Raw genomic sequence first — 22678 nt, 5'->3', positions numbered from 1 at the left:
TAAATTGGCACTTGGCTGCTAAAACGCGCAGCCAATCCGAGAAAATTTTTTATGCAGAACGGACGAGGTGGGTCGAGGTAACGTGCGGAGCTAAGATTTCAGCTTTAGTTTACATCAGGTTAGAGGGGGTTCAAAATAACAGATGGTAAAACAACGTATTCCCACCCTAACTAAATTATAAAATTCACGGTTTTTTCCAGGTTTTCACGGTCTAAATGTCTTCGAATTCACGGTTTTTAGATAAACCATTTTTGGCAGAAATATTGATCACGTAACAATCATCGGCCGCGCTTTAACTACAAATTTAACAAATGCGACAAACACTGTGAGTGCAAATGCACCAATCAAATTGCTATCTCTCCTTATGTCACATATCGTTTGAAAATTCAGCTCTGGTTATGAGTGGGAAAATGGAGGGAGCAGGGTGGCAGGGAAGTTAAGAAGTGTCTGAATTATCGCAAGTGTTAATGAACACTTTGGTTACCAGTCTTCCGGCTTTGCTACAGGCTTAAGGTCAATGTGTCATCATGGCACACGGACCAAAAATTGCACTTCGAATATATGTGTCCAGATAAATCCGTGGCCATGTCTGCGAATGACTGATCTTGAAATATGATCTTGAAATATCAATTTTCTTTTAATCGGTCAATAGTAGTTCTACCACCGCTAAATCAAGATTGAGAGTTTTATTCACGGCTTATTCACGGTTTTAAGATTTTCAAGGTTGAGTGGGAACCCTGAACAAGTTTAGGGGAGTTCATATACAAACATTTTAGACACCTCGCTCGGCCCGATCCGATCACTGGAAGGGGTCCAGTAAGACGCCCGGTGAAGGCAACACGCCATCCCGAAAAAGTGGTCCGTCGCGGATACCTGGACGCGACTGAATATTGGTCTGAAGGAATAATTCTAAAAAATGAAATCCTCGGGATATTCAAGTTACGCCAGAAAAAAATATGAAACACCCATTTTTTTGAAAATTTTAAAACTCCTTCGATTGATAAATCGCCAAATACATAAATTTTCTCGGTCTTGTGGAGTTTCTGTCGAGTCAGAAAAGATGAAAAACAATTACCGTCTGTCAAAAGCATTTATGGTAGGGACCGAATCGGCCAAAAAAGTCAAGTTACGTTGGCTAAAAAAGAAAACAAAAAATCAGTTAAAATTATTATTTTTTGATAAATGTTGGGAATGGGATGTTCCTGATGATACACTTCAGTCTTTTAAGCTTTCTATTCTCCGCCACAATTACCAGAATCAATTACCAATGTTGAGAATGGGATATTCATGATGACATACTAATTAAGCTTATTTCTAAGCTTTCTATTCTCCCCTACAATTACCAGAACCAATTACCACCGTTAGATACGAAAGCAAGTCTGTTGATTACAACACCTTCAAAAAAAAAAAAACTACCGAAGGCAACGTTAGCATGTACGGATAACGTTATAGATACGGAAAGGAAAATGGGGTTGCTGTTTTCCTATCACATATTTTACATAGGATTTTATTGGAGGGCATATGAACTCGGGCATAAATAGAAGCCCTAGTTCATGAGCGCCTTAGGTTCAGGCTAGAGTGGGATGCGAATCACCAAAGAAATTTTTCACCACTTCGATATTCTACTGAAAACCTACGTTCTAATGTTTTTAATTTCAGTAGCGTAATAAAGAAAAGTTTCCGAATAATTTTTTTTTACATAGGACGTGCGATCATTATGTACGAGGTTATGAGTGTGTGAATGTTCACCAGCAAGTAAGTACCTAATGCGAAGATTTTTTTAAATCAAACAACGCATCTGAGTTCAATATTAAAATTTACATTCCCAAAGAAATATAACTCATTTCGCAATACATAACTCAAATTCAACTACAACCAGGTTTTTTCGCCCTTTGCCAAATAAGCCCACAACGTACACAAACACAAAACGTAAACAAACATAAAACACCAATATATTCACACAAAAAAATCGGCAAGAGACATTCGCTCTGAGCTATGCGACAAATAATAAACAATATATGTATATCCCACAGAAAAGTGGCGTAACCATAGGGGGGGCGAAGGGATAGATCCCTCATGTTGTCATGATAGCATGTTTTTTGTGCCAAAATGATGTAAAATGTATATTCAGGCATGGCATTTTTCAAAAATTGTCCCGCACCAGGCCATCTCATCCCTCTTCATCCCCCCCCCCCCCCCCCCAATCAAAGCATATTCCTAGTTACGCCACTGCCACGGAAGGAGAAGCCAATAACTCCCTACAAATGATTAAAATAATTTTCAATTTCGAACTCACGCACAATTTAGTACAGTTAACACATGCCACCGAAATGGAAACTTAAGGAGGGTAAAGCCGGCAGATGTCATTCCATAGTCAGTAAGTCAGAAGTTCCACAGTCCGTAAAGTACGTATTTTAAAGACCTTGATAAAGTTCAGGCGATGCGCAACGTTAATTAGAGATACCATGCGAGTATAATCAGGAGTACTCACCATTTCCTGGCGCAGCAAGGCCAGCTGTGCGTCCAGGTTGCTTTGCTTCCGGCTCCTGCCGGCCGGCAGCGCTGCCTCCTGGGCGCCGCCGAAGCGCGCGGAAGAGGGGCCCTGCATGTCGGCCTCCAGCAGGCGCAAGCCCTCGACGTCCATGACGCCGCTGAGGCTCTTGGGAAGGGGCGGCAGGCCCCGGAGCGACGCCATCTCCTTCCTGCAAACAGAGGGGGGAGGCGGGGGCGCGTCATGGGGAGCGCCGCGACGCAACTCGACGCCGCCGACGGCATCGTCGTCGGAGGCCGCGGGAGGAGGCGGCTGGGGGGCGCTTTGGTAGACGACTTGCGTGGGAGCTGGAGGGACGGGTCGGAGGAGGGTCCTTCGGGCCGCGAGGGCCTCCGCCACGGCCTCCTTGCTCGGGCGAGGAGGCACGGGAGGCGGCCTCCTGCCTCCCCTAGTCATGGTCTACACACGCGCACCGTCTGCGTTCGCGTCCTCCTCGCAGGCGATCCGCGGAAGGACTGACGCATCTCCTTCCCCGGGTCACGTGACAAGGGGAAGCGGGTATTCGGAGAGGGGAGAGGAGTGGAGGGGTGGCGCCATAAAAGGAGCGAGCATCGCGGCGTACGGCCACAGGTGTATGCATGCCTCAGATGAGCCAACAAGACAGTGGCGGCTTGCCCATAAGGACTCTCGGACGCCGCCCCTTCCCAAAGATTTGAAAAAGTAAAAAAAATAAAATAAATACCCATTCAATTATAATTATATATCTAATTAACCAAAGCGTTTTTTTCAATCGCATACATCGAAAATGTAGGAAAAACACGCAAAAATAGCGCGAGAAGTTCGCATTTGTAGCCGCGGGGCGCTGGCCAGAACGTCACAATCCATCGATATGCAGTTATATGAAGAGTGGTAGTGGTGGTGCTATGACGCGTCTAAGCTTGTGCCTTATGGAAGTCTTAGGACGCCGCCCGAGCATGCGCTGAGTGACGTATCTAGTGAGATGACATTGCCGCTACGGCTGGCATTATAATCTGGCGTCTACTTGGTAATACTGCAGTGTTGCAGAATACCTTATTTTGGTTTAAATTTTACTATTATAATTATTTAAATTATATTATTTAAAATATAACAAATTTAATACCTAGATAGCCTTAAAAACTCACTAAAATACGCAAAACATTCAAAAATGTTGACCCCCCGGTGAAATGTGCCCCCTTCCTGTGCATTTGACTCACGAGCTGCCACTGCAACAAGAGTCGACCCGCAAATATCACGAGGATGGATGAACCTGCCATCAAAAACGTAGGGGGCGTCCATGCGAGATGATTTCGGCGGTTTTTGGACCCCCTCTACACCCCCATAGTGAGATATCGTGAGATTGGACTCGTCCCCCTCACTCTAATCTCACGCTATTCGCGTATTTTCATTGCAAATTTGTTATTCGATGCCTCATTGCGTTCGATTTATTAAAAAAAATTGTTTAACTGAAATTGAATCATTTGAAGCAACATCACAATACAATGTCAAAATAATTCAGTTCAAAATTAAATACTGGGCGCAGGGGACTAATGTTTAAAAAAATTCCTACCTCAATAAAACAATTGTAGATTGGAACAGATTGCCTGCAGAGTTATTTTATTTTTATAGAAATTTTAACTGAATTTTTAAAATTTGTACACCATAGGCGGATCTAGGGGGCACGTGCCCCCCCCCCCCCAGAACCTTAAAAAATATGGGAGATTTTAATAAAGTCCCATTATCATTGCGTTCCTTTTGTATTACGAGGTATCCTTGTGCCCCCCCACAGAAAAAAATCCTGGACATGGCCTTGCTTGTGCCCCCCCAGAGACAAATACTGGACGCGCCCCTGTTGTACACAGTGTAGTTTATATGTGACTTTGTGGATATTTTGTGTTTTCTTTTTTGGATATACATGTTGCCACATGGCCAGTTGCCAAATTGTACCTGATTACGATAATAATAATTATAATACTAGTAATAAAAAGGTGGACCCAGGTTTTGGCTGGCCGGTAGCTTAACAATTGAAGAGCTACTGTGCAACTTGGTGGCGTTCGCTTTACCGCGATAAATGTTTAAGAGTAGAATTTGGTCACCTTTTAATAGAGAAACACGATTCGCTTATTTCAGTCCAGTTTTCTCGCAATTTTACATTGTTTCGTCCGGAAAAAATATTACGTGATACTTGCCAGGGCCCCCTCTCTTCCCCACGTGAGATTGGTGAGGTTCGGCTAGACCCTCTACCCCTCCTAAATGCTTCTCGTAATAAATGGATGCCCCCAAGCCAGAAAAAAATTGGGGAGTGGATGGTGGGTGGGTGCAGGACCGGAACTAGGAGTGTTGTCAGGGGGGGCCAAAGATCAGTTTGACGCTCCCTCCCCTGATCCCTCCTCGCTTCCTTTCGCACCCACTACAAAATATAATATATCTCTCAGCTATTTTTATGAGATGGGGTAGTTGAAATTACTCACCGCGTTGTCGCCATAAGGAAGTTTTATTGATATTATTGTTTCATAATTTATAAATTATAATTATTGCTAAATAATTAAACAAAAAAAAATAGCTTTTAAAATGAACTTTCAAATTTTGCCGCCCGGGGCACGTTCCCCCTCTGCCCCCCGACCTAGTTCCGGGCCAGGGTGCAGAGGGATGTTCAGTTGTCGGAGGTACGCGTCCGGACATTTCAGAGGGGGGGGGGGTGAACCCCTGGATGCTCCCACAGGTTTTACCCTCGGGAAATCATTCGCGACATATAGCCAGAGGCATTCGCCCTGGGCTAAGCGACAAAATATCACTAAACATGTATCCCACGGCAATATAGCTCCCTCAAAATGATCAAAATCGATTTATTACGAATTAAGAAAATTACGAATACAAGTTCGCATTTGTGCATTTAGTACATGCCATCGAAATGGTACCTGAAGCAGGGTAAACAACTCTCCCAGGCCAGCTGGCAGCAGAAAGTTCAGCCGAAGCGCAATGTGCTTTCGAGGAAATTTATATCGCACCAGAATTTCCCTTGGCAAAAGCATTTCCTGTGTTCTCTACCCACTTCAAAGACAATGGGATATGAGGATGGTCACATACGGGCGACATTCGAGTTAAATCCAACGATCAATTTTTGTTGGATTTTCACCAAATTTGCCATTTTTTACTTTCTAAACAATTATACAAGGTGTGATAAAAAAAGAGACTGGACTGATTTTATTCCGCGCTAACAGTTCAACAGATCGACACTAAACAAAAAGCGCCATCTAGCGACATATCTGAGGACTAAAACTGGAGATGTTGTTTCCGTCGAGTCATTACTGTTCGTCACCGCGGGTAACGGCAGCAATGAAGGAGCTAGAGGAAAAGCGTGTGTGAGTGAAATTTTGTTTCAAACTAGGAAAAAGTGCTACGGAGACGGTTAGAATGACTCAGTAAGCCTTTTTTTTAATGAAGCTATGAGTCGAAGCCAGTGTTTTGAGTGGTACAGTCGCTTTAAATCGGCCAGGTCCTCGACAGATGAAGATTTACAACTCAGGGCGGCCTTCCACATCGATAGAGACCCCAACCATGTCAAATTGGTGAACGATTCGGTGCGGGAAAATCGCCGTTTAAATTTAAAGGTAGCCGAAGAAGTGAGCATTAGTTTAGGACCGAGCGAGACAATTTTTATTGACATTTCGGGCATGACGCACGTCGCATCAAAATCCGTCCCTCGTGATGGCGTTTCCACCACGATAACGCGCCGGCTCACACGCTGATTTAACAGTTTTTCGTCGAAACCAGAACTTCCGTGATCCCTCAGGCACCTTAACGGTGCGAACGAAATTACTGCAATTGAATTAATGATAAATAATTACTTATCTTAATAAGGGAAAGGCATATAGTTTACATAGGCTTCCAGATCCCGAGCGTAGAAAATGATTATTCGAGTATATATGTTGGAACGACGAAGAGTCCTCGAAGCAAACACCACGCCCTGACCAAACCCAAAACCCAACCCACCTCAGCGTAATCCTATCCGCCCACATCAAAATTTCGATATCCATTCGCTCGGATGCGATATAATTTACAAGGCCGAAGTATTTATGAAATAATTTTATATAACTTATGTTATCTGCTGGTTGATTCGATCGCCTGTTGTCATCTGTCAAAGACGCCGATGTAAACGATGTACCATTCCCGCATTAAGATAAGTAAAATATATAAAATCTATTTAATCGATGCCGCAGCGCTTTCGCCCACATCTATGACTACATATTTTGAATGCTAAATGAGTGATACATTTGGTGAAAATCCTACAGAATTGGCCATTTGATGCATCTAGGCTGTTTTCCTAATACGAACGGTGCAGAAGTATTTTGGGAAAGGTAATACGTGTTCCGTAATCATGGTTTCCCCACGAAAGTGTCATTAGTCCAGTCAAGGAACGTTTTCCGAGGGAAAAATCGTGCAGTCGCACCTTCTCCGTAGTTACTCCATGCTTTTTTCGTTCAGGAAGCCTTCGTCAAAGTATGTTTGGCTTTAGCCTTCGAACTATATTTCTATAGGTAAGGGTGTCCCGTTCATGAAATCCTGAACCGGTTTTTTCTACTGGAACTGTTTTATTTATTTTTCTGAGCCGGTTTTTTTATTGAACCGGATTTTTCGCCGTATCATTATTTTCCAATTAAGGTTACAACATCCAATTACATCGATTGCAATGTTCCCACTAAATGTGGGCATAACGAACTAGACATTGAACTGGCTCGAGCTGGTGAACCGAATATATCCCTAACGAAAACCGGCCTGTCGATTCTGATGAAATCCGAACCGCTGCAGCACCGGAAAACCCTGGCATATCCCTAGAGCTTGGAGTATGGGTACACGCTACCTTGCATTGCGTGCCGGGTTGCATAAACCAACATCACCTGTAAAGTCCCCATAAATCCTTCGGGGAAAAGATGCCAGATGGTCACTAAGCAGCCCTGACGACGGAGAGCCAGAGGCCCTCTGGGTCATTCCATGTCAACTCAACCAATTTTTGAGGGGTCCCACGCCCTTCATCTTAGATTTTGATTATTTTTTCCCTGTTGTTACTTTCAACTTTAGTTAAGAAAAATCCAAAATATTACAGACCTATATAAAGTATTTTCCAAGATATGAGTGTTTGAAGTCAATGAGGCACACACAAAAATTCTGCACACCGGGCAAATTATTCAATACTACCATATTGGTGCCCTTGTAAAACCTAAACCAATTGAGCAAAACTAGCAAAAATTTTAGAGGCTATAAAAATGCAGCTATAGTTTTTAAAAATGTTATAAAAATGATTTTCACTTGAAATATTTTTTTCTATAAATGTTCAAAAATTTCACTTTTGACAAATTTCGACAAAAAAGTGACATTTTCAAACACATGTAAAAATCACAAATATCACATGAAAGCCATAAAAATCTCCGTAAACATGGTAAAGACCACCACCTTTGAAATACAGTCAGGTTTTGGGCAACTTTGAATTTATTTATCGATAAATCGTATGAAAATGATCATTCCGCTTATGTTTTTTTGTTGAAAAATGCCACTTTTTCAACTTCTAATAAAAAAATAGGGACACCAATTAGGTGACTGAGTTTTTTAATATAACTTGCACTATTCTCCCTCTTTCAGGAAAATTAAACCTGAAGTTGCTCCCATGATTAGAGCTAATACGACGGCAAGCACGGAGGCAGTCACACAGATGGAATCCTGAGTAGCCTGTCTGCACATAATTTGCCAGCTAAGCATCCGAACTTTCATCATTGAAAATCACGTTGGTGATTTCTGGTGATACTTTGTGAAATTTACGAAGCATTTTGAATGAATACCTTAAACTTTGTTTTCCACAAAATTTATTATAAAATATTTGGAGGATGCTTTTTTCCGGTTAACTTGTAGAGGGTAACTGGAATTCCCATGTTTTCCATGTCCCTGTTAGCGGATGCTCCATGTATAAACCCTCTGCACTCTGCTTCAATGTTTTATCATATTTAAATTAATATCTTTTAGAAAAATTAGGAATTTGAAGATGTTCACTTTTGATGTATGCATGTAATTTTATTCAATCTTATTATACAACTTTAGACTTGAAGATTTATGTACTACTAGTGGTGAAATAAATTTATTATTATTAAATCATGACGATGGTATCAATGGTTAACGTCATCTTCTGGCAAATCAGGGAAACGTTGTACGAGTGTTCAAAGCATATTCTTAACGAATGTCTATTGGTGTACCTCAGCTCTCACTTGGTGAATTAATTTTTTGAAATTTCGAAAGATTTTTAAAATATAAGACACAAAACCCGAAACAATTTTAAAATTATCCCGAGCCTCTCCAACTGATATTCTTACATTACCTATTTTGTACTTTCTCATTTTATCACAAGTGAAGCTAGTATATTAAAAACGTTCAAAAAGCATGATTCCCTCCACAACTTCAAAATTATTCTGAATATGGCCTAAATATTTTGCAAGGCTCAACTGCTCACCAAGACCTCCCAGAAGGAACTAGAATATTTGAAATATCTCTCAGGGGACGATTCACCATAATTAACCTGCCATGGGCTTCAGAAAAATACATTAAGTGCATCAAAATCAATGCATCTGAACACCAGTGTTTAAAAACATTGTAATTTTGGAGGTACATATGTACATCTAACGTAATAATCAGAAGCAGCATTAATCTGAATATTTGGGGATATAACCAACCCCCACACCAAGTGAGATTCACAAATGTCTACAGTTTGAAGCATAAAAAACAGAGCAATTTCTTTGCATCAAGGTAACATCTTAATTTTTTTCCATCAATAGGCCTCTCTGGACACAGTTTTTTTTTAATTCTAAAGCTAACATAGGATATTTAAAAATTGGAAAATGATGTTAGAATATTTGATTGCTCATTTTGGGAAATGAGGACAGACCCCAGTGCGAAAAAAAGTTTTTTTTGGTGCTCAACAGAATTAATATTTGAGCAAATTAAATGGTATCAAAAGCAATTTCCCTGATGACACAAGTAATCAGGCTCTACTTTAACTTTGGTTACTCATGCACGTTGCACCATGACTCTGATTAAAACATGTGAACGGGACAGGGTTGTGTCCATCTGTAATATTCTGTCAATTTGACTCCTTTAGGTAATAGGATTTAAATTTAGGGTGAATCGACGGCTAAGTCATTTCGCACCACTACTGTGTCATTTATTTCCAAAACTTACGTAGAAAGAGAGCCACTGCATTAGATGTCTTCGTACAAAGAGTAAGCATAACTAGATATTATTAAAAATATTTATTTCTTTGAGGAACTGAAATGTATAGTTTAAGTTGGTAGGGTGATCTCCTAAAAGGGCTTCTAGGTCTCCCCCTAGATTAATCCGTCTTTGCGCGTTGCGGTACTTAACACAATCTATCAGGATATGTCTAATATTTAATGGGCACCTACAATCATCACATTGGGGAGGTTCTTTCTCTTCAGTAAAGAGATACGCATAGGTACGCAGGCTGTGCCTTATCCTCAACCGTGTGAGTACTAGACTACCTCCTCTCTCCGATTGCTACAAGAAGAGGAGGGCCACGCTGCTATTACGTCCTTGATGCCACGGAGCTTGTTGTTGTTCAGAGTCCTCCACGACCCCCTCCATTGTTCCAATACCGCATTTCTTAGTGGTGCTCTTAAGTCCTCGTAGGGAACCAGCGTTGAGGCGAACTCTTCGTCACTCAGAGCTTCCTTGGGCATAGCATCTGCTATCTCATTCCCGGCTATCCCCTCATGTCCCGGTACCCACAGAAAACAGATATTAAAACCCTTTCTCGTAAGGGTCAGCAGCAGGGAATGTATTTCTTGTACGATCGGGTGCATCGGTGAGAAGCCAGACTCCCTTAGTGTTAATAGCCTGTGTGTGCAGGGCTAGTGAGGAAACAGTACTGCTGAAGGCAAATCCTCTCCTAAACATTGCTGAAGGTGAAGTGCTTGGGTAATTTGCCGACACTGCTTGGTGGTCAGATCACGAAGAAAGAATAGTTACGCTCCGTGCAACTCCCTGATCCTTTCTACAGCTATCCCTTCCCAATCTCCACCGTCTTTCACATCACATCGCAAATATGTATGTACATACTCTCATTAAAGAAGGGAGCACAAGTAATGACACCTTTTTGTAAAAATGGACATGACATAAGGCTCGCATAACATTTAAGGGGTACATCCATTGACACGTATTCCCAAACTTGACTAGTGCATCAATGGTGAAAAAATGGCATTCATCACACCAATTTTCAGGAAAGTTAAACGAGTTTCAAACTGGCAAGGCCGTGAAGTACTTTACGCACATCACTTACTCTGCTATTTCAAAGCTACATGCACAATTTTAATCGTTAAAAAGATTCTCAAGATTATTCTCCCATATTTATACAACACGTGTAAAAACCGGCTCAATGATTTAACATGCGTAGCAATACAGACGGCATCAAAGGGTTAAAATATTCTAGAAATTCAAGAGGTATATTCTAAATATAATGAAATTTAACTATATGTAGAGAGAATTCATTCTGTTCGGCTTGCTCTCAGAAAGAGCACAAATGAAAAAACAGTTCAATTTGTACCTTATTTTGCACTCAGACAAACGAAAGCACTTCTCATATGTGTTGCTACAGAAGTTTCTAAAATAAATTGCCACCTTTTTGTTTTCACCTCTAGACACACATGGAGTCCGGATGTGGGTCCACTGAGGTCATTGATTGCTTATGCCTCTTCCATACTCATCATAAATATGTAATTTTAGGTAATATTTAGGTAATATTATATTATTTTAGGTACATATATATTAGGTAATTATATCCATGACTTAAAATGTTCACTCTTTTAAACGTACAAAAGAGACTAAATTGCTAAAGGCCTGATTTCATGGTATATTAAACCATACGAGTTAATGTCTATATGTATACATGAATGATTTTGGAGAACTGGAATGGAAAATGTACGCTTGTATGAACCAAATAGAATGGGTTATATTTTCTACACATGCAGTTGTAAAAGCTGGGTGGTTACACGGTGATATTTTGTGTTCATCCACATGTTCACACATTAAGACATTAACACTCACAGGTTAATGTACCATGTAAGCAGGACTGAGAAGAGCAAAATTGCACAATGAAAACACAAGAGAGGGAAGGAAACACAACCAAATAAATTGTGTGCCAACTAAGAACATCTGAATCATGCCACTAAAGAGAGAGGACACAGAAAAGAAACACCGTGTGCACACAATTCTATGGGCGATATCGAAATATTGGCACATGATTTGAACACAGCATGACCGCAATGAAAATTTGGCAACTTATGGAATGTGTATGACTAACTCCTCTTCTATCATTTCCTTCCTTGCCTCTCCCCCCCTGGTCTATGGGTGGGGCACATTCAAGTTGCAGTGGCGTAGCAGGGAGGTCTGGACCCCTCCCCCCCCCCCCCCAAAATATAAAAACATGATTACTTTATAATTCTTCGTTAAAACTTTCGCAGGTGCTCGTCATTATGATTAAAAATGTTTGGGCTATGTCGCCGCTTCAATTCTTTATAATACCTATATAAAAGATTTTAAATTCTCATCTCTTCATAATCCCTTGAAAAAGCAACCAGCATCGGTTGGGAAACATTGGGGCCACCCAAAGAATTGACGCGGCGACATAGCCCAAAAGTTTTTAATCATAATGATTACTTTGCATCAGAAAAGAAAACAAAATATCGAAAAATCATGGATTTACAAAAGATTTCTTTAAAAAAAGACGTTTGTTCCATTATAAAAAGTGTTAAAATTAGTTTGAAACCCTACTTAGAACCCCATTTTTAAAAATTTCCCCCTTGTTTTTGGACCGCCCCTGAACAAAATTGCTGGTGACCCCACTGTCAGGTTGTAGAGGCTATGTAACCTAACCACTCACAGCAAAAGAGGAAGCAACACTGCTTTTGAAATGCTGATGCACACAACATGAAACTTCAAGCAGAAGTATTCTACGTTAAATTAGCTTTGTTTAAATATTTCCAGAAGTTTGGTTGCAACAGAATTTACTGGATGAAAACAAGTATAAAACAGAAGCCAAAAAGAAAGATACATTTCTCATGGTAGAGCGGTTGTGCAGCCTTTAAATTTTACAAAGGAACCGCCACTGATAACCATATATTTACATATACATTTATATTAAGTGTGAAAAGATTAGCTGATAGGAGAATTGAATATAGAGTAGCGTGAAGCAAACCTTAGAAGAGACTACATTTGCTACACATTAAACTACTTCACATCATGAGAACTCGGAAGATTATCTTTTACACCATCTATGAGCCATAGAGGTATAATGCGATGGGCACTCTATGTCTCAGTAGCTCACAGCATTTCACCAAATAAAAGAATCCAGTACTTGTGAGCACGGACCAGCAGCAGATTCACTTTCTTTACAAAAAATAAGAGAGCAATTTTTGCCAAAAATCTAAGGCGAGAAAGTGGAAAGTGTGAAAAATCGCCAATTATATCACCCAATTTAGACTACAGCCCAAATATATAATAGCAATAATTTAAATTGGAACTTGTTTCTAAAGCAGTAGTAAGAGGGATAAAATTACTAAACAAAGAATTGAAGAATGGAAAAATGTATTTCAGATTCTAGAAAACATAACTCATAAACACAAAAAGATACAAATTTCAATCAAAGAGAAGCAAGAAATACAAAATATAAAAGGAAACTAATACACTGATGATGAGGAGATCACATTAAGGAAGAAATAATTAAAAGAACAATATTAGTCCAGAAATGGCATGCCTGCACCTTGGGCTAATAAAGACATGTACATAATTCTGCCCCATGAGGATGAAAATAACTGCTACGTCTCACTGGCACCCAAACATTCTCTGGCATGGCTATCATTGGACCATAGCCATGCCTGTAGGGCAGCAACAAAGCCTTCCCAATACAGAGAGTCATTGAACTATGTCTGCCACTAATCGCACACTACTAAAACAAGTGCTGAAGCAGAAAAATAATATAATTTCTGGGAGAGGATGAATTTTGCAGCAGGATATGCTCATGTTCGCCAGAAGAGTGGGAATGTTACAAAATGGTGATTAAAAAAAAGTCATCCCAACAAGTGAAATACAAGAAGCTCTGAATAGTGGTGACCCACTTGGTTCCGTGTTTAGCCAGTTGTCCTCGTCTCACAAGCACTCACCTAGGTGCACTTCTGAAAGGCGACAGCACTTATTCTTTGAACTTCCACTCCTGACGACACATTGGGCACTGGTGGTTCACATGCTGTGAGTTGAGCCATTTCATGATGCAGTGGATGTGAAAACAGTGTGAGCACTGGCCCCAAACTGAAACAGAAAACAGCCAAGGACTAAGCCATCACTCTCTCAGATAATTATGTGAACTCTTGGTGCAACAACAAGGTGTCGTAGCAAGCCAAATTCAATGAATTTCACCCAAAAATTAAACAGCATCACCATTATTATTACCAATTGACTTGAATTAAAAACAGCAGTAGAAACAATCAGTAGCTAAATATATACAGCATCACATGTCTTCTTTCATACTTTAGATAGGCAAATATTTTGAGTGAATGAAAATAGTTTTGTACCATTGACATCATGGCAAAATTAGCAGTGCCGGAATGCAATTTATTTAACTTTTTTTAGAAGTGTGTGTTTTTTTATTACTAGTTATCATTTACGTTTTATTACATTTTTTTTATTTTCCTTACTGATGTATAGATTTCAAATTTTTAGCCACCAAAATTGATAAAAGTGTTATCTGAGTATTATGTCTTTTGTTAACGAGTGCCGGAATAGCACTCCTGTGCGTTCTGACACCATGACATCACTGCTTTGTACCCATCTTTAGAAGGATTTGAAAACTGGTACATTTATTCTACTCATTGAGAACAAATGCATACATATTTTTGAAAAAATAAAAGTAGTAACATTTATGGGAAAAAGTGGCATATAGCTATCATATGAGAATTAAACTTCATCTTTTAAAAAACTTGATAGTCTGAGGCGTTACTTTATGGAAGTTACTCATTATGATTAAAAAATTTTTACTTTGTTTTTCCACATATACTTTATTAAGATGCGACCACGGTTTCGACGCACTGCATCATCATCTGGCGATGAGTACAATGAAGATTCTCCTTATATATAAACCAGAGTAGTGGGGAGGGGGGGTAATCAAGAGGTAGGGGGAGGTTGGGAGGAAGGCGGGTTAGGTTTTCCCTGGTTGTAAAGCCAAGGGGATTTGAGAGGATGGGGAGGTAGGAAGGGTCGATGCACCCAAGCTGACTAAATGCAGTGAAAGGTGGGCAAGGAGTGAAAGGTAGGGGAGAGAGGGAAGAATACAAAGGACATTAACCGAGTACAAAATTTTCCATGTTTATGAGCATAGGCGGGGGTGGGAGTAGGTGACGGTTGAGGGAAGGGAAACCACTAATGTGTGAGGGTATGGGGTTGATTGCAGAGGGAAAGGTTGAGGAGCAGGGAACGGGAAGTACACAGAAGGTCATTAACTGTTCGCGCAATCCGGCCCGAAGGTGGCACAGAAGAAATGCGCGCGGGGACGTGTGCCCCGGGTTATGATGAAATGAAAGGCGAGGACACCTTCAATCGAATTAGGTTTATTCGCGCGCAACTTGCGGGGAAGCGCACGCCGAACACTCCGCGTCCACACGCTCCCGGTTTTCGTGAAACACTGACAACCACCCACGCAGTCGGCATAGGCATGGATGCTAGGGTAAAAGGGTTACTGACCCTGAGTAACGGGACTCTCTCACTCCATTGGTGTGAGTCGAGTCCCCTTGGCGGAGACCAAGAGAAAGGGGGCCGAAAGGGACTTCGCCGGGCCTTGGAAAATCCCGAGTGCGACGACACTCGCCGCAGGGGAGGGGGGGGAAATACCCAACATTAACAATATCACCATTGGATCTTACACATTTTAAAATTTCCACTTGCTCTAAGGCATCCAGCCTGGGGCCTTTACTTTCACAATGCAAGATTTCCAAGGAAAAATCACTCGTGTGGCCTTTCTCTAACAGGTGTTTAGTGAAGCCCACAATACTGAGGTTTTAGCATGAGGTAAAGTACATAGGTTGGCAATTCATGTACAAAAGATAATCTTCTAATCAATCCCTTACACTTTGTTTAAAACCGAGCCTTTCAACTATGGCAGCATGCTTAAATAGGTCAGATCTTATGCTGCATTTCTGTCACTATTGGTTGTTGCTCGTCACTAATGCAGTGGCTTTTTATTTTACTCACTGAACTATGCACATTTTAACGAACACTGACTGACTAATGACTGAATAGCAAAAACTAAGCCAAAAACTTCACCTTTCATTCCACCAATAAACCATTGTTTCAACCATATATGCTCTATCATACATATTAGAATGAAATGTTTCTTGCCTCATCCGGGAAACTCATGATACCTAGTGGGTCGCTTCACGACCTTTGTTAGTACTAAAGTGTTGTTTTGGAGCTCCTGAGATTATTTAAACAAAGTTGGCATAAAAATTCAAAACAGTGAAAGAAAAAAAACAATGCCTAACCAAGCATTGTTATTATTGGTCAGTGGTGGAGCCAGAGGGAAGGTCTGGGGGGTCCGAACCCCCCCAAAAAATAAAGACATAATTACTTTGCTTTAGAAAATTGTACAAAAAATTGAATAATCATTAATTTACATAATATTTTTTTGAAAAATGAAGTATTTTCAATTACAAAAAGTATTAAAATTAGTTTCAAACCCTCTCCTTCGTAGCCCCTGTTTTTCAAAAAATTTCCCCCTTGGTTTTGGACCCCCCCCCCCCCCCCAAATGAAATTCCTGGCTACCCCACAGTAATTGGTAATGATTACTTTATGAAGCAGCCACTAAGAGCATTTAGCACGTGAAGTCACTGGATGAAAGACTGCAGGTACCACTAAATTAGAAAACTACAAAGTGCATCTGGATTTTAGTGACATGTGTTTCCTATTGTAGTAAATAACAGGGGATTGGTTTACAGTGGACAAGAGTGGTGACATTATAACTCAACACTGAATGGCTACACAAATAATGTAAACTGTAAAATGTATTATTTAAATGTCAAGTGAGAGGAATTAAAACGTAATGAAACGTACAAATAACGGTGGAGTGGGTGACCAAAGGTAGAGGAATAGGATATAAAGATCGAGTGAAATTAAAAGTGAATGAGTCAGAGGACAAGACATCCAAATGTATTTAAAAAATTAAATAGTTTTACAGAACTTTTACTACCAAGATCACGTGACACAACGGGTTGAAAGCTGAGCAGTTTCTGAGATCTAGATGAGGATAACAAACCAAGCCATACCATAGGCTGCAAAGCCTTACTGCTAAGCAATATTGTGGGCCCATTTGTAAACAGTTGGAGTACAAGTGCAAAATCAGTTCTAGAGTCAAACTAAAAAGCAGAAAGCAGTCTAAAAAGGGGCATCTGGAGAGATGTGTACAGATGAGAAGTTGTGATGGAAAGGATATCAAGCAGATAGTTGTTGGCAACACATGGATCCAACACAAAAGGGGTAGGCAAGGGCCATCAATAAGTACTTAGTGCAGAACATGGCGAAACCAGCACGAAAATTTGTGTGGGGTTTTGTCGATTTTGAATTAACAAGAAAATTAGCATGAAACTTGGAATATGCCGTATCATATTCAAATTTTTTACGCCCTCAACAACAGTGGTTGGTTAGAGGTTTTCGGGCTTTTGCAGTTGTGGTTAATGTTGTCCGATTTTGAAATGAATGTGGATCTGCCACTCTGACATCAGTCCACAACATTCTCATTTGGAGAGAAATTTTTCCCGTGGTTCTTATGCTCCCCACTTTAAATTCCATACAATAATTTTTTACTGTCATTTCACTACCTGCCAGCAGTCTAGGGACTAAGCCTAACCATGCACCTGACTTTTTCATTTATCATAAAGATAACAGTGAATTGTTACCTCTGCGACCATCATCATTCTGAAGAATCCAGTTACATGCACTGAATCTTTAGGTCCATCTTTTACTAAAAGTTGCCTTACAGCAATGGAGACTGAATTATGGATTTGCTTTTTAAAAGTGTTTTGTTTGCAGAAATAGGTGGATTTGGGAGGGGGGCCATTCCCCTCACCCCCCGGATGCAAGTAGACGAGATTTTTAATAAAAATATTAATTAAATTTATATTTTACTGCACAAGTTATAAATATTTACATATTAACAACTTTCATATTAAAATTACCAGTATATATAGGAGCCCTTTGCATGACATTCCAGTATCAATGGCAGCACTCGTAAAGGAAATTGCAGACCCTGGTGAAATCAGCGCAAAAATGGGCATGGGATTTGGTCGATTTGGGGTTGACAAAAAATTATAAAGAAAGGAGGAATGTGCATTATCATATTAAATTTTTTTTCATGAACTTCACAACAGTGTTAAATTGGTTCTGACCATTAATTGTGGGTGAAAACACCTAAGAATGAAAAATAACGTGGGCATAATATGAAATTGAGAATTAAACTCCAGAAAAGAAATTGGTTCTGCTAACAAACAGCTCAAATCAATCTCAACGCCTTATTTGTGGCGTTTAACAAATGTGAAAGCTTCAGATTCATTAACATACTTAAGTAAATAAATTTAAACATAGTTTATTTTTGACCTGAATCAAGCAAATACTTGTATCATAACTCATACTGCATTATGGCAAAATAGCTTGTTAAGGCATAAATAGATTCGAGTGATTTAAATAAATCAACCCTGGAATTGGTATCACAAAATGTTGATAAGTTAGTGCACACCTAAGATTAACTTGTATTTGACTTAAGAGAATTATCATTGACAGTGTAACATGTAGTCACTTTAGTGTTGCTTATAGGTATAATCTTGCTATCTTGGATGCACAAAAACAAATATGAGAGTTATGATAACAAGAAAAACTAAATTGAAAGAGTCGATGTTGAAGGAATAGAAAATCATGTAAAAAATGAAGACCCATCACCACAATGATTTCTTTTACAGAAAAACTGAAAATGGACAAAACATATACGAGATATCATGCTGCCTTAATAGGAATTAAAATGAATGACAGACTGCACCAATTACGTAAAGAGCAATACCAAAGCTCATCAACAAGAAAAGTACTGAGATAAGCCACCACATATTTATCATGTCCACTATTCATAAATGCTTCACTGGAACTAGCTTAAACTAGATAATCAAGGGTTCAATTTCGATAACATGACATAATAAATAAAAACAGTGAGACAATTCAAAGCAAGAATGACAAGCCACTTGAGACCACGTAACTGTTAGCTCATTGCAAAGAAGCATAAATGATTAAGGTAGTAATAAATGAATAAAACTCATCAAACGTCGGAAATATTAGAGCGGACGAACTGTAGACGATATTTTCCCTTACAACTGAGAACTACATGGTTTCACATCCTGTTCACCACTGCTAATTATAAATTATAGACTGATGCATATTTAAACTTACCTAAAGGGCAATCATCGCCGGGAAGTTTGCATTCTGGGCAGCATCCGTCAAAAGGCATACGGCAAATACCACAATTATCATCATTTGCGACCCAACGCCAAGTGGCAACCCCCGTCCAGCCTGAGAAGAAAATGTATAATTGCAGGCAATAGAATAACGAAGAATTGTGAACGAAAACATATGAGCTGTTGCTGATGGCCGGTTGGACTCACACGGATGATGGGCATACTAAGAAAGATTACCAGGCAAATTAAAAAATTATAGTTAAAAACACCAGGTTCACATTCAGAAATAATCATTTAAAATAACAATAAGAAATATAAGCTGCCAGAAATAAACACCCGCAATACGAAGGTTAAAACAAATCAAATCCCTCGGCGACCAACTAACAAATACATACATTTAAAACATAATTACTTACCCTTAATAATCACCTTCATTGCTGAGAGCCCAGCTCCATTAAATATTAATTTTCAAAACGACATTCCCTTGACACACACAAAAGCTATGGACTGTGTGGCCGCTCTCGCCGCTCTGGCGGTCTGGTTGGCTGAGAAAACAAACGAAATACGATGGCGTTCTCGAACCGTGTCTTGCCCGCGTACTTTAAAAGTGCTTAGGTTGCTTGGAACCAACGCCGGTATGAGATGTTGATCATTTATAGGAAATACGCATTAAATGTTAAATTTAACTTGCTTTAAAATCAAAATATGAACAAAAACTCGTCAATTAGTATTTATGTGGCGCATGCTGATCAAACTGATTGAGCCAACTGCACATGAAGCATGCATTATGTGTATAACCTTGCTCCTGGAGCAGTGGCGTAGCCAGGGGAGAGGTCTGGGGGGTCCGCACTTCCCCCGAAATATAAAAACACAATTATTTTCCTTCATAAAAGAAAACAAAATATTAAAAAATCATGATTTTCAAAATATTTTTTATCAAATACAGTTTTTTCGACCTTGAAAAGTGTTTAATTTAGTTTAAAACCTATTTTGTAGTACCCTATTTTTCAAAAATTTTCCCAATGGTTTTGCCCCCCTCCGAACGAAATTCCTGGCTATGCCACTATCCTGCAGCACAGCTTCATGCTAGCCGTTATAGTTCATTTCCTTGCAATGAGTGTTCAATTTGGTACCCATTCAGTGAAATCGCCGCGAGGCTATTTATGGCCAAATGTAGGCTTTCGTATACTGCTAGATCAATTTAAAATCCTAAAAGCTATTTTTTTTCAATACAAAATATTAGTGTTAACTTACAGTTGAACGTTTGGAGATTAAAAATATATGTGATACTTCATGTGATAAATAATATCTAAAAATAATTGACTGTAAGGAATTTTTACAATTTTTTTGTATATTATTATCATGGAAGAAGATGGAGGTTCCTCCTTCTTCCATGTTGTTACGACTTTACAACGACCATTCCGGTGAAAATATTCTTGCCTTTTCTGTTGATGTTACCTACTGACATCAGTTAATATCAGAATGATGTAGCCCTGGATCCAGGATAGCGACAGGGGAGACCTCCCAGCAGTAGTGGGTATCCGAACAAAATTAACATTTTATTTGCTGTAAATTGGATACCGAAAGCCATAGCCCCTCTCTGGATCTATGTTGTAGTACTAACTCCTGCTGATTAGAGCCTGACTCACTCCTGTAATGATCCTGAGGGATATGCAGCATTGTTTGACTTTTTAATGTTGAGAGGCTGATGTCAATTGGATTAAAAGTTTCCATGAGGGATGCATATGTGTAAGTACTGCATATTTAACCATTTCAGTCACTGTCTTTATTAATAAATGTCTTTAAAAATTCACAATGGTGGATGTGATATATTATTGGAACTGATATCCTATTTTTTTCAATGATAAGAAAGATCCCAGCTTTCATTAAGAGTATTTTTTTTTTCAAGCATTTTTGAGTTAATGTGTAGCAGAAATTTCATGAGAAATAATTCTCTCATAGCATTGAGACTTTTTTTTGGACAAGCCTTTCGGGCTCTTATGCAAGATGTTGTGGAGGGTGCAACTCATGTGGATTCTGTCTCACAGTGTCTAGTTGTGGAGGATGACGTAAGTTGGAAATGTGGCAATTTTCTTCTTCAGGTTGAAATGAAGATGAAACCAGAATGTTTCCAAATCATGTCAATAGGGTGGTTTCCTATTATTTTTTTAGTGCCTTAATTGAAAGATTAATACTCCTGGGGTGCACATTTCACGCTCTTAAATTTTCGAATGACGATATCTATTTTTCGCGATTAAACGAAAAGTGAAAAATTCCAAGCGCGCGAAAATGCGACGGCTAAGTAGGAATGATGGTAAAAGTCTGTGTGACGTATTCCTGGTTCCAGCTGTCGGCGTGTGAGGTGACCTTGGGGCGAGGCTTGAGCGCTGATACGATGCAGGCTGATAGCAGGTGGTTGAGTACCCTTCTAGCAGGTAGCGCTTGGCTTAAATAAGGATTATTACTACCTGATCAAACGAAGGAAACTTTCCGACCTTAGACAATTTTAATAAGTGATTATTAAGAGATGTTTCCCTGAACTCTGTGACTCATGCATTCATTGGTTATCTCAGACGATGTAAAACTCCTATCCTCTCATGTAGAAACTAGGTCCCTGTGACGTCACGTGGAGTGGCATCGCATGGGCGCCAATCTGGCCTTTTTCAAATGAGGTTAAAATAGACCACTGCCATTTGTTTAAACTGGTATTCCTAAAACCAAATAATTTGTGTGCTATGAAAACCCTAAAAGTGGGTAACGAATAGCAATCACTGCATTTATTTTTCTTTGATGAAGGAAACTACCCTACTGTCACAACCTGGCAATGCATAGAACTGATGCATGTATGCCTGTAAATTAGGGGTTAGACCAACCACACCATTCTTTCCCTTAAAGAACAGGAGTTGCCGTGAATGTGGGTTGGTTGTAGGAGCCCATCTATAAGTGGCTTAGGAGAAGATACCTTATAAACAAGTCTCAGTTGGAACTATTTTAAATGTGGTCATTGCAGGTTCAGAGCTAAATTAACTCTTCGGTGAGTCAGTGACAAACCTTATAGTGAAGTGAATATATTTTAAAAATATAAAAAGACTTACCTAAAATTACTTATGCAAAAATTTCATAGGCTAACCCCCTTAGTGCCACCTGCATACTTGGGGTGTTACCACTGAGAAATCCTGAGGCTATATAAATAAAAAACAACACCCTTGAAAAATTTCTGTAAAATCAATGTTTTGAATGCTGGTGTTTTTTATTGTAATACAATAATATCAATTGTTAACTACATACATATATTATTTAATTTGATTTTTATTCAGAAGTTTACATAGTTGCTGCCTAATAATTTATTTGAACAACAGTTATAACCTACCTTAAAGCCAATATATCAGCTCGTAGCACTTTCTGGCTGAGGAGCAGTAATGATGTATCTGTTTGCGGCACCAAGAGGGTTAAATATCCATTACATGTATCTGAGAAAGCAGGGAAAAATGAAAATGCTGAAGTGTTGATGCAGTGCTTTGCATTGAATCGTTGTGGAGGCTTAGAATTGTAGCTTTTGTTGGGCTCCTCAACAACTGAGTAGCACATGGATCAATGCCTATTTGCTTACATGTATTCAACTCAACATTGTTC

General features: G+C 39.5%; 2 protein-coding genes across 3 annotated transcripts in view; both read right to left on the bottom strand.

Annotated features, from left to right (window-relative positions):
• The window catches only part of LOC124157972 (protein FAM89A), a 44607-nt gene extending 41438 nt beyond the window's left edge, over positions 1-3169 (bottom strand). Inside the window, exon 1 of the mRNA XM_046533102.1 lies at positions 2492-3169. Coding sequence (XP_046389058.1) covers positions 2492-2947 — 456 coding nt within the window. The 5' untranslated portion in view covers positions 2948-3169. The remainder of the gene's footprint in view (positions 1-2491) is intronic.
• LOC124157974 (anaphase-promoting complex subunit 11) lies at positions 2616-19573 on the bottom strand. 2 transcript variants are annotated; one of them, XM_046533104.1, is made up of 4 exons: positions 19462-19573; positions 19041-19160; positions 13726-13870; positions 2616-2702 (listed from the first exon to the last, which is right to left on the bottom strand). In XM_046533104.1, the coding sequence occupies exons 1-3, from the start codon at positions 19478-19480 to the stop codon at positions 13755-13757; spliced, it is 255 nt and encodes an 84-aa protein (XP_046389060.1). In that variant the 5' UTR covers positions 19481-19573; the 3' UTR covers positions 2616-2702; positions 13726-13754. The 2 variants fall into 2 exon arrangements, with proteins under 2 accessions (XP_046389060.1, XP_046389059.1); XM_046533103.1 differs by lacking the exon at positions 2616-2702 and having other exon boundaries at positions 13134-13870.
• Between the last annotated feature and the right edge of the window lie 3105 nt (positions 19574-22678).

This window comes from Ischnura elegans, chromosome 4 (assembly GCF_921293095.1).
Source record: "Ischnura elegans chromosome 4, ioIscEleg1.1, whole genome shotgun sequence".
Lineage (NCBI taxonomy): Eukaryota > Metazoa > Arthropoda > Insecta > Odonata > Coenagrionidae > Ischnura > Ischnura elegans.
Note: the sequence above shows the minus strand (reverse complement) of the source record. Positions and strands in the feature narration are given on the sequence as shown.

Excerpts from the sequence above, each read along its gene's own strand:
- LOC124157974 (XM_046533104.1), bottom strand. Across the intron at positions 13,871-19,040 it reads CGGCGATGATTGCCCTTTAG|TTTGGGGCCAGTGCTCACAC; the intron begins GTAAGTTTAAAT and ends TTTCTGTTTCAG.